This window comes from Oreochromis niloticus, linkage group LG22 (genome assembly GCF_001858045.2).
Source record: "Oreochromis niloticus isolate F11D_XX linkage group LG22, O_niloticus_UMD_NMBU, whole genome shotgun sequence".
Classification (NCBI taxonomy): Eukaryota; Metazoa; Chordata; class Actinopteri; order Cichliformes; family Cichlidae; genus Oreochromis; species Oreochromis niloticus.
In genome coordinates, this window is record NC_031985.2 from 31,335,945 (window position 1) to 31,348,731 (window position 12,787).

General features: G+C 41.6%; 1 protein-coding gene across 2 annotated transcripts in view; it reads left to right on the forward strand.

Moving 5' to 3' along the window:
• The first annotated feature begins 1,466 nt into the window (after positions 1-1,466).
• Positions 1,467-12,787, forward strand: part of slc66a2 (solute carrier family 66 member 2) — a 36,000-nt gene continuing 24,679 nt past the window's right edge. Inside the window, exons 1-3 of one of the 2 annotated variants that reach the window (XM_003443804.5) lie at positions 1,467-2,231; positions 4,019-4,152; positions 7,547-7,597. In XM_003443804.5, the coding sequence (XP_003443852.1) occupies positions 2,029-2,231; positions 4,019-4,152; positions 7,547-7,597 (388 nt within the window). In that variant the 5' untranslated portion in view covers positions 1,467-2,028. The remainder of the gene's footprint in view (positions 2,232-4,018; positions 4,153-7,546; positions 7,598-12,787) is intronic. The other variant, XM_005450760.4, reaches the window with a different exon arrangement.

Here is a 12,787-nt window from a genome sequence, read left to right on the forward strand (position 1 = left end):
AGGGAAAAGCTGTTTGTGAGTCTGGAGGTGTGGGACCTGATTGCTCTGAGACGCCAACCAGAGAGCAGCAAGTCAAACAGGTGGTGAGCCAGATGCAAGTCACCTGTCATGGCGCTGGTTTTCCTGAGATAGGAGGAGCTGGCAATAGTCTCCAGGGGGTGCAGAGGGTAGCCAATGAAATTTTGGGTAGTGTTAATTTCCCTTTGCACAGCCTTCCTGTTATCATTTGTGCCCCCTGCGTACCAAACACACAGGCAGTAGGAGAGCACGCAATGCACTGAGGAGTGGTAGAAGGCCAACAGCAGCTTCTGGTACAGGTTATTCTTCCTTTGTCCAGGTGAGATCAGCGGAGATGTAGGTGCCCAGAAACCTCTCCATATATAATGAGAGTGGGGAGAATCTGTCTATGCCTCCTGAAGTCCATGATAAGTTGTTTTGCTTTAAAGATGCTCAGTTTCAGGTTGTTTTCTGAGCACCAGTGAGAAAACTCTCTACCTCTACACTATCTCATCTCCATCAGAGACTGATCAGAGATCCGTCTGACTGACTGAGGCTGGTTGATGAGGAAGTCTTTGATCCAGGAGCAAGTGGCAGGGGGGATCTGAAGGTAGTCCAGTTTGGTAGTAAGGATGTCTGGTATTATGGTCTGGTATTATGGATGCGAAGAGCATCCTGTTCCCCAGATTTCCCGCCGCTCTGTGAAGGGTGATGGTGATGGCATCCTCCATGGACCTATTTTCTCTGTAAGCAAACTTGTGGGGGTCGAGAGAGGGAGGTAGGCAGTCTCTGATGTGCTGAGACACTTCATGACTACAGACGTGAGAGCTATAGGTCTGTGGTCATTGAGGCTTTCTATTCCAGTCTTTTTGGGGTTGGGAATGATGGTGGAGGCCTTCAGACAGGTGGGAACAGTGGCATGAGTCAGGGAGAGGCTGAGCAGGCTGGTGAGGATTCCTGCCAGTTGGTCTGCACAGGGTTTGACCACTGGCTCTCAGTCTCCTCCCGACCTCATGTTCCTCATGTTGCACCTCAATCAGATGTTTTTGGTAGCCATCAACAAGCTTCTGGCATAATTCTGTCTGAATATTTCACCTGTGCTTGTGGCAGAATAGACTGAAACTGGTTGGTTTTCCTGGTGCCAACCTGTTTTTTATGAGTAGTCCAGGTTGAAGTGAGGGCCTAAATATATATACAACTTTTTCTTTCTTTTTTTTAAGAATGATTTGTTGAGTATTCTTTGAAGTGTGCGTTTTTTCCAGGCATTCCAAAATGCAAATTGGATATTTAATGATAACAGATTCAGAGCCCAAAATTACCATAACACTCACGTTCTGCCAAACAGCTGACACAAACTATATGTTAAAATTCTTTCTTTTATTTATTTACTTTTTTTAGCTAACCTGCTAGCTAGCTAGCCACATACAGTTTGCCTGTGTGTGAACTATCTTGATCAAGTTGGATAATCTTTGATTGAGCGCGTGACGTGAGACGTTCCAGGAAGTGTTGGGAAACATTACAGACGGGCAGGACAGCGAAGAAGAAACGATGGTGATGTAGGGACACTGCAAACAAAAAATGCTGTTTTATTTCAGGTTTCTTCACATTTCAGGGGCTTTTTATACATTTTCAGGGGAGCCGTGTGTTTCCTATAACGACTCAAGTTCAGCCAATGCTAAAACGCTCACAAGCATCAGCAGTGTTGAGTCAAGGAAATGCGAAACACAGAGTAAATGACCGTACTGCAGAGACTGCACAACCGCTGCTTTTGTACCGAAGCTATCGTGTTTACTGCTCATTGTTTCCGCTATTGTAACGTCAGCCCCGGATACGTCGTTTGTGCTTCACGGCTCTGTTTATGATGGCGTGGCATTAGCTGCTGTTTCTCAGTCATGCGTGGAAAACACGGATGCTTCTCTCCTGATCTCAAAGCCACAACGCGGAACCGGAGGAGGATCAACAGCCAAAAATAGTCTCTAGAGCCACTGACAGCCAGCTGACGTCTCTTCGCTTATTCCGCCGACGAACAGCATGGAAGATGAGTTGTTTGACCAGATCCTCACCGTGTTTAACAACCTGGTGGCGTGGGTCGCTGCCGGTGCCATGGTGTTCGGTGGGGTGGTGCCCTACATCCCCCAGTACAGAGACATCCGCCGGACCCAGAATGCAGAGGGCTTCTCCACCTACGTGTGCCTGGTGCTGCTGGTGGCAAACATCCTGAGGATACTCTTCAGGTAACAGACTCTCACATCCTTTGAGAGCTTGTGAGGTTGGTATGGGAGGCTTGGGATATTCTCTGATATTCAGCTTTTAAAAAAAGAAGAGATCCTCTTACCTCCATGTTAACCGCCTCATAGAGGAAAAGCTGCCTGCTGGGTTGAATGCACTGCAGTCACTGTCTGCTGGTTACTGTCAAACACCAAACTATATTTTACCTCTGAGCAGTATTCAACTTATAGCAGACACTGTTTTTTACAGTGGTTATAATAGTGGATATTAAATGAGGCCACAGAAATAATGATGTAGAGACTTGTACATACAATGTGGATGATAAGAGGCACAAAAATACACAGTATAAGATAAGAGCTGTGCATTGTGGCTCTGTAGTGCAGTAGTTTGCATGTTTGCCTAACAAGCAAAGTTTTCCTGGTTTCCTGTATCTCATCCTGGTTCCCAGGATGAGATACAGATCCCTTGGCGGTTGTGTCAGGAAGAGCATCTGGTTTAAAAATCCAACAGGTTAAGTATGCAACGCTGCCTGCTGTGGCGACCCTGTGTGAATAAGTGAGCAGCTAAAAGTAGCTTTAATCATGCAAAGCTACTCTATTAGAATCCAAGCATTGATACACTGTATTGCCAAAAGTATTTGCCCGTCTGCTTTCACACACATATAAACTTAAGTGACGTCACATTCTTAATCCATAGAGTTTAATATGATTTCGCCCACTCTTTGCAGCAATATCAACTCTGCTAGGAAGGCTTTCCATATGGTTTAGGAGTGTGTCTATGGAAGTTTATGATCATCCTTCCAGAACCACATTTTTGAGTGCAGATGCTGATGTTGGACAATAAAACCTGGCCCACAGTCTCCATCTAAGTCATCCCAGAGGTGTTCTGTCAGGTTGAGGTCAGCCAAGTTCTTCCACACCAAACTTGCTCATCCTTGGTATGCTGAAGCAGTAAGAGTTCCTTTTGCTGGAGCTAAGGGAGCTAAGCCCAACTCCTGAAGAGCAACCCCACACCATAATCCCTCCTCCACCAAACTTTACATTTGGTACAGTGCAGTCAGACAAGTATCGGTCTGCTGGCAACCGCCAAACCCAGACTCGTCCACCAGATTGTCAGAAAGACAAATGTGATTTGTCGCTTCAGAGAACACTCCAGAGACCCTACTGCTTTAGGGTCCAGTGGTGGTGTCCTTTACACCCCTGCATCCAAGGCTTTGCATTGTGCTTGTTGATGTAAGGCTTGGATGCAGCTGCTGGGCCATGGAAACCCATTCTGTGGAGCTTTCCATGAACTGTTCTTGAGCTGATCCAAAGACCACATGAGTTTTGGAGGTCTGTAACGACTCTACACACTATGCCCCTCAGCATCTGCTGACCCCACTCTGTGATTTTACGTCGCCTGCCACTTCATGGCTGAGTTGCTGTCATTCGCTTCCTTTTTGTTATAAAACCACTAAAAGCTAACTGTGCAATATTAAGGAAAATTTTACAGCTGGACTTGTTACACAGGGATATCCTATCAATGTACTACACTGGAGTTCACTGAGCTCCCGATAGCGACCCGTTCTTTCTGCATATCTCGCTGCTTGATTTTATACACCTGTGGCCATAGACATGATTAGAATTCAATGATTTGAATGGGTGAGTGAATACTTTTGGCAATATGGTGTAATATGCACTTGGGACTGAGTGTAATAGGTCCCCTTGAAGGTCTGGTGACCAGCAAATGGGTGAGAGAACCGGAGGGTAAATATGAAATCTTAAAATCCACATATTGTTTTCTTCTTCTTTAGATTTGGACACTACTTTGAGACGCTGCTGCTGTGGCAGAGCATCATCATGATCTGCACAATGCTCATCATGCTGAACCTGTGCACCAACGTCCGCATGGCCACTGAACTCAGCACGAAGAGGCGCTCCTTCTTAGGTCAGAACACCCAGGCGGTGCCCCTTTACAGTGCAGATAAGGCTCAGTGTGTGTGAGTGTGTGAGAGGCTGGTGATTGTTGCCTGTGATCTCCTGTGCAGGTTTTTTTTTTCTAAAACTATATAATAAGCTTTCAAAAGCTGGTTTTATATTGCACTTAGTTCAAATAACTAATATAGGATGTATAAACTTGTTTTGCTAAAATGCAAGTACATCGGAATTTTAAGCCTCAAGCAATAACATTTTTTTCACCCATTGAAAACTGATTTTTACATTTACATTCCAGATTTTTCAGTTAGTAGAAAACACTGGGTAATAATGAATTATCCAGATATGTCGATCTGTTGTTTGTCCGTAAGGGGAAACACGATGATGGGGTAAAAAATATCACTAACCATGAAACTTTCCAGGCTGATTACTGACATTAAGGTGATTACATTTTGTAATTTTTGTCATAAAGTTATTCAGCAACCCATACGGGGAAACGCTTGATTCTGTTTTGTGACATTTATCCCTTTGTACACAAACAGCTGCCCTTTGTTGTCTGACAGGTTATGTCTTTGAAGCCTGTAACGCGTGTTGTACGCAGTACTGGGAGTGCTGCAAGTTCCTGCTTACTTCAAGGAAATTTGACTAAACCTGGCTGCTAATATGAAGAGGCTCAATGTCAGATGATGGGAGAGTATCAGTTAAACTAGTGTGGGCAGGATTAAATATAATCCAGTGTAAAAGGAAAACATGGAGACACTGTTTTATGATCAGAGCCTCACACATTTCTTTTTAGGTCAATAACAATAGTTGGCGCCTCTAAAATCTGATACTTCGGCAAATATACATAGACAGATTTGCCTAAAATTTGTATTGTGTATTTATGTATAAATCTTTATGAGTCATTGCTAACACAGCACAACAGTACAGTTTAAATGCGCAGTTATCTGCAGCCGGATCAGCTGGTTGTGGCGTTTGAAATGCTAACAGGAGAGTTGCCCTCTGGTGGACAAACTGTGCAACATCAACACAATGTTTCTCCTGTCAACTTTTTTGTTGTTGTTCATTTCTCAGTTGTTATAAATGCTGATTATTGGCAAAAGCTAATACCGGCCAATAATATCAGCATGCCAATATAACTGGAGCATATGTCAGGAAGTGCAGTGCAATAAAACAAGAGTTTTATCCATCAGCCTTTAGGATAGATTGTTAATTTTACTAAATGTAACAACATTTTTGGGCTTTGTTACTTTAACTGAAGCTTCAGACTCGCGTCTGAATGCAAATCACATGAGAAAAACAATAGCTGTCCTGTGATTCTGCTATCTGACATCTAAAATGATCACACAGAGGAAGTTTGAAACAACAGGAAGTCTCTTGTCTCTCTCGTATGTTCCACAGCTGGTGTCTGTCGGTCACTGCTCACTCACTCAGTGAACAGTGCACAGAGAGAGACAGAGGGGCCGTTTAGTGCCAGGTTTTTCTGTATTTTGGCCAAATGTGTAGTTAGTGCATTTTGCCTCAGTAGGGCAGTGTAGCTTCATGTTTAAGTGTCTACACCAAACAGCAACTGTCAGAGAAATTCCAAACTTCCAGTGAAGCAAACCTAAGATGTGAAAAACAAAGTTAAAAAAACTGTTGAGTTAGATGGGGAGATTGTTAGGCTTAGCTTAAATACTGAAGTCAGGGCTAAAGGCTTTATTTTTCAGTTTTCGTACAAATGTGTGTATTTAATCCACAATCATTCACTGCTTCCTGTAACCTGGAGGACTGTATAGTGAGCTTATCTGCAAAATTGAAGGAGCAAATACATTGGAGACTACAGGGTTAATTTTCTCAGCATTGTGAACTTTATAATTGTAGTCACGCAATTAAAAGATCACCAGTCAACGTTAGCTTGATCAATAAATACATGCCAAGCATATTCATTTAAATAAAAACACACAAATGCTTTGGTAGATTATATTGTGCTCCTCTCTTTCATCTTTGGTCTGAGATGTGATGCTTAGGTCGTGGCCATCGATTGTACTCTAAACTCTTTTTTTTTTTTAGAGGTTTTGAGTGCACTATATAAAAGCTTTATACAGAACATGAATAAAGGCAATGAGAAGTCACCCACTGATTTTTGGCATGGCATCAGCCACAGTATCAGTCTTTTGGCTGATACCAGGTTTGTTTTATGGAGTCAAATGTGACCATACTTGGATGGGCCAAACACAGTATGTAGGAGCGAGCATTAGGTGACAGTGGGATGGAAAAACTCCCTTTTGACAGGAAGAACCCTCTGGCAGAATCAGGGTCAAACTGAGCCATTTGCTGCGACCAGTTGGGGGGTGAGGGGGTGGCTGTTTTCCATTGTGGAAGTGATTAATGCAAATGATTAAATGCAGAGTGGTGTATAAACACAGAGAGTGAAAGGGAGTGAAGAAGAAACACCAGGAAGCTCCCAGCAGCCTTGGCCTACTGCATCACAACTAAGTGATGCTTCAGGGTCACCTGATCCAGCCCCGACTATATATTGAAAAAAGGAAACATTTAATTTTTAGCTTTTTCTTAAAGTAAAGAGCGTGTCTGTCTCCTGAATCCAAACTGGGAGCTGGTTCAGAGGTGAAAGCAATGTTTAAAATAACAATTTTCCCAACATCACATGTTCCTATAAATGTGTGTGTATGTGTTTGTTTGTTTGTGTTTTCTTTTGTGCGGGGTAGTTACAGAAATCTTTGCTATTGAACATATAACTGAAAAGCTTCACAGCTCTGCATCACACCATCTTGAAATATTAAACCCGTGTCAAGTACATGTGACACTACAGATAAACATCGTCCTCAGCAAGCCAGATATCGGCTCATTCCAAGGTCTGGCTAATAGATCCGTGTGTGAAATATACTTTTATGGAGCTTTTATGTATCTTTTGGTAGTAACAGCTACGTTTAAAGTTTGAATAACATGATGAAGGCTATTTTGTGTCTTCCTATGCATAAAGTGTAAGTGGAACAAAAAACTGTGCCAGCAGTGCAGCAGAAGCTGTGAAGATGAGCAAGCTTAGTGCAATAAATGCTAAAACACATAAAGTAAAAGGAATGTACGAAAATTGGAAAAATAGAACTTTGGACTTTGCAGATGTCACCAGATTTGTGGATTTAAAGGTGGATAAAAACACCTTGATGAAAGGAATTAAGTTGAGCCTCAAAATTTTATTGATTGCTGTTTATTAGCTATAAAGGTTATGCATCTGAGCAAGCTAAGCAGGTGGGAACACTCCTAACCTCACAGATCACTGGTGTAACAAATCACAGAATCAGTGAGTTCTGTAATTTGACAAAGATCAACTCCAGTTTTGCTGAAGAAAACCAAGCTCTATTTTTTTTCTTTTTTGTCTATATATTTGTTGTTTTTTTTGTCTGTAGCCACAGACATTAAGGACGAAGAGGTCAGAATCCCTAAGAGGCTCTTTCTGGGTATGTACTTACTGTGTCTGTCATGAAACATCAGTCGTAGTTCATCTGCCTCTCCCATCTCCACTCCTGTGTGTCTTGTGCATGGTGATAACCCTGCCTGGCTCTCATTCACAGCCCAGCCGTCTCACTGACACGACTAACAGTTTCCAATGAGTTGACGTGAAGCATGAGCCCCTTTCTCTCGCATGTTTTTGAATGATCGAGCACATTAACCGTTTGTCCATTATAGACACTTTTGTGATGCTTTACAGCATGTTTCACTGCACGCCCTTAGTGCACAACAATGTAGGAAGAAAAAGAAGCTAATGCTGTTACACCTGCATACTGCCACTAGTTTACAGTAGTTAGTGTACTGTTGTTAGTACAGTATGAAGTAACTCAACGAAATATACTCATGTTACTGTGATACTTTTGCATTTTGAAAAGCAATAATTGATCTTGACGAAGTGCAAAAGACAAAAAGGAAAATCACTGCATCATGAAACCCAGTCACAAAATGTTGTTGTGTTTGTTTTGTTGTTGTGATTTTGTTTTCTCTTTCTGACATGTCGTGTTTTCTGATTTGTCTTTGTGTTCGCACCTCAGGGTCAGCATACAAGCAAAATTGACTTTTGTGTATAAATAATAACCTTTAAGCTGCGGCATGTTGATTTTTATTCTGGACTAATACAAAAGGCTGCAAAATCAAACACTAATGACTTTGACACTAATGATTTTGAATTAATGTTGTCTTCCTACTGGCTGACTTCAATACTTTCAGTACAGTGTAAACCCAAACAGAACTCAACACATTTAAAGAGGACTCAGGACTTATGTTGCTGAACTTACAAGTCAAGCTGCATTTAAAGTAAACTCAAATATTCTCATTTGAATTGACGAATCCCAGCATATTACTTGGGATTAAATTAAAATGGTGACACTCGTGTGTTACACTTAAAGTATATTTTGTAGTTCTTTATTTTTCTGTTGACCAAAGAATTGTCAGAAAACCATACTTGTTTTTCTGACATGGTGTGGATCGTCAACTTGGCAACCCACTGCACTCTTGGTGTCACAGTTTTGCTAATCTAATATAAAGGTAAATGACATGCAGTCTAAACGGAACCCATATATTTTATTTAAAAAATAAACCATAGGAAGCATATGAAATGTTTAAGAAAAAAACAAACAAAAAAGTAAAATATATGCTTTCATAGTTTAGGTTATTTACATATTTGTCTAACAAGTGAAAAATGTCTGGTTGAATCCAAGGAGGAGATACAAACCGCCATTTACCAGTTAACCACTGTGTAGCATCTCCTTTTAACAACAGTCCAAAAAGCATGGGAACTGATGAGACCAGTTGGTGGATTTCAGGAAGATTAATTTTGTTACATTCCTGTGTAATTTAGGATTCTAGCTAATCCACAGTATTTGCTCTTCTTATTCCTATTTGTTTTATTTGTTTCATTTGTAATAGTCGAAATGACTGTGGCATATAGAGTACCGCCTAAAAGACTTTAGCCACCCTTCATTTTTTTATATTTTGATAGGAAAATGGAAATGATGATTTATCAAAATGTGCAAACACATATGGAAATGCATTTTTCATAGATTCAATAAAAGAAATGGGAACAAATTATTTGTTCTGGAGACAGCGTGTTGGTATCAAAGTGCCTAAAGATACAATTTGTTCTTTTTAGGTTATCTGTAGACACAACACCCATTCAGATTTTAGTTAGGTGCCTTTTTTGTGTTTGAATGATTGATAGGTCAATGATAAGTGGCCTAGCAAACAAAAGCAGTCCTCTGGGAAGCGTCAGGTGTAAAAACTGGCTGCTTATTCCACTCACTTTCAGATCAATGTCCAAAGAAAAACTTCAGGAAAGCCTGGAGAACTATTGCTCAAGACCGCTTTTCTATAATGACAAGAAAGTCTGGCTCCTGGGAATTAAAATACTAATAAATGAGAAGTACTCCAGATTTGTACACAGTCATATGCATATGTTTAAATGTGTATATACTTGCAATTGGTATACACAGTTCAATTGGGACACAGCATTGGTGAAGAGAGGGCTGTTGTTTTTGCGATGGACACTAGATGGCAGAAGGAAACAATAGATGTATGAATTGAAAAGGCAGCGAGCACTTTTAGTTCAGTGTGTCCTAATACAGAACAAACTTTCCTGTTTAGTATGTAGTGCACAGTAGACAACTTGGACAGAATTGCTGTTTTCCTGTCATGAAAAAGTCAGAGCGCAGACTTTTCATTAGCGTCATTGCTTCTTTGATTCAGTGTTTTCTGACCTGTGTGTGTTGCTGCTGCGTGACTTTGACCACATGTGGAAGCTGCTATCGCTGGGCTTTGAATGGTCATCGATCAGTTAGCTCTGCCAAGTGTCATTAGACCCTTGCTGACAGAAAGCCATGTTCTTTGATCGCAGCTTTGCTGCCTTGCTGCTGTTCATTGATTCGCTAGTGAAAATATCAAGAGCAAGCATGCTGTAGTCCGCCGTCGATAAAAAGTGAGAAAACACACAGGGAGAGAGGACTGTAAGACTGTTGTTAGATCAAAACTGCGGCACAGAATAACACATTAGAGGGAGCAGATATTCGGTTCACACCATGTCGCTCTGTAGTGACTCACTGTGGTGCTGTTTAGTCCTCAGGACAGTTTCTCAACCTGTGCATTTGTCTGACTGTCCAGTTTGTTCCCTTCGCGTTCTCTGAGCCTCAATAATACCTCATTTGTTCTCATAAGAGCACAGCGGCATTATCACACCAGGCACCTTCATCAAACAGCAGGACATTTGTACCTAGACAGACAGAAGGTAGGTGACTTTTAATAGAACTTCCCAGGATGGCCCAAAGGAAGCTGCAATAGATGTGACTAGCTGCAGCCTTTCTATATACAGGTGCCTCAGACTCACTCACATATGTGTGCGTCGGTGCTGGACTGTAAGTCTTTTGTTTTGGCATGTGTAGTTTTCAGAGAGAAGTTAAGTCCTGGTGTAATAGCAGCTCAGTGTGATTTATGTGCAAGACTGCCTGCTGCAATCCTTTAAGAAGATTAAAAGATCAGATCATTTGGCTGTGTCTGAAGAAGAAATGCCGGCGATCACTCAGGTGGAGGTAAAAGGATTTGGGGGGGAAAAAGCAAGAAGACAGTGCAAAAGTTTGTTTTTGAGTCAAACTTTTTAGAGGATCTATAAAAGGAGAAATTGGATGCCTTTTTTAAATCTGCAGCAGAATAAATATGAACTTTTAACAAGGAAACCAAAATGTGAAACTCCACTCCACCATGACAGGAACTGTGTTGGTTCCCTAAAGGGTGCAGCTCTCTCCGTCACATCCACACTTTCATTTGTTTTGAGCTCCATTCAGTCATCTAATTTGATTTTTATATTAGGCCTTTTATTACTTCTGTGAATGCAAATATCAGCACATCTACACAGAGTTCAGGGAAATGAGAGAAGTTTAGTATGGAAACGCGAAAGCTTTAACAACAGTTTTAGCAGATGGGCCAGTGCACTTGCACTTACTTTAACTTCTGATCTTTACTAGGCTATCAGCTACAAAGATACATATGCAGGGTGTAGTTGTGAAGAAGCAGAGTACATATCTTTACTTTGTGCTGATGGTGTTGCCCTTTCTTTTGGAATCATCATGATTAACTTAATGATGAAGAACATTCTGCTTCCTGACATGTCTTCTTAAGGGGCGTCCACACAGGAAGCAACTAGCAGTCACATGACGACCGGAGACCAAATGAGAGTTCAAGGGACTTCAAATGACTGCTAGCAGAATAACCATTGATGACATGAACCGGGTCCAACTGTTAGGCAAGCGACTGAAGCACCTGCCAGTGAGAGCTAAGGAAATTTATGACATATCAGTGAGTGCTAATCACATTAGAAGAGTACTTAAGCAACAGAAGCCTACAATGTCCACTAGCGACTGGCCATTAATGACAAAGCGATGAGCAGATCACTTCCTTGACATCCTACTGCGAAATTCGGCTGGAGTTGGACACCGCTGGTCTACATAAACACAAATTCACTCAGTGTCCAGTCACAACCACACATCCCTCCACAAGTACTGACAAGGTTGCTGCAGGACGGCAATTTAGCTGCAAAATGACCATCACCTATACAGTGTTGCAGACTGAATAGAACTCGAGAAAATGGACTGGTAATATTAACTAGGCTTTTAGACTGAATAGCAATACACAATGTGTAACTTAGTATTTCTGTGAAGTCGGCGAAACACAAGCCGATCTGGGTGGTAAACTCACTGTTCACATTACAGTTTGTCTTGCGGGGAAACTTAATTCTTTATGTTCCTTCTCAATCATGTGGCTACACCCAGACAGTATACAATCCCAAATTTTCTTTTAAAGAAAAAATTAATTAGTAAAAGTCCAAATGTTAAAAGAAGCCTCTTTTGTAGCATTTTTCCCACAAAAAGAAAAGCATCCCTGTGCTGATGTTGTGAAGAATTTAATAACTACAGTTATGTTATGTGATTATGTCACAATGATTCAGTGGTCCCATATCACAGAGATGTTGGCCTAATGATGTTATGGAGGTACATGGCAATACAAAAGATTTCCATTTCTTTCTATTGTCTGGGAATGGCTCATTGCTCATTTTGGTCCCATGGGGGTCTGCACCTGTATAGCTTCATTGGGTTTGGCAGCTTAGAATATATCACCTTATCCTGTAGGTGAAGTTATCCATTCCCTACAGGCAGGAAGGAGCTGAACTTTTAGGCTGAATGTGGAGGAAGTTGCTGTGACTTGGCAGTGAAAGCCTATTAGTCACCGTGAAAAAGCTACCTGTCCAAATTTCAGAAAATGAAGCCCGCTGCAATCCGAGGTTCAATTTCCCAGGTTGTTATAACCGTCTTTTATAATAATGTTCTCGTTTCTCCCACGGGTGCTTTTGACTGACAGCCATTATTTCAACTACCCCCTTAGACTTTTCTGGGGCCTAAGTGAAGCTGGCAGGAAACAGCCGGTAAACAAGCGATTGAAATCGCCAGTTCTGACCCGTGCCTTCCTACACATGTACCGCAACCCTGCAGGACTACAAACTGAGACATTCGGCCACCGCGGGGAGTCTATTGTGTGCAGCTTCAGTCTGTTCCCACACAGTGCCACTACGGCTGCCACACAGCATGGGGATTAAAGAGGAAGGCGAGAGTTCCCCG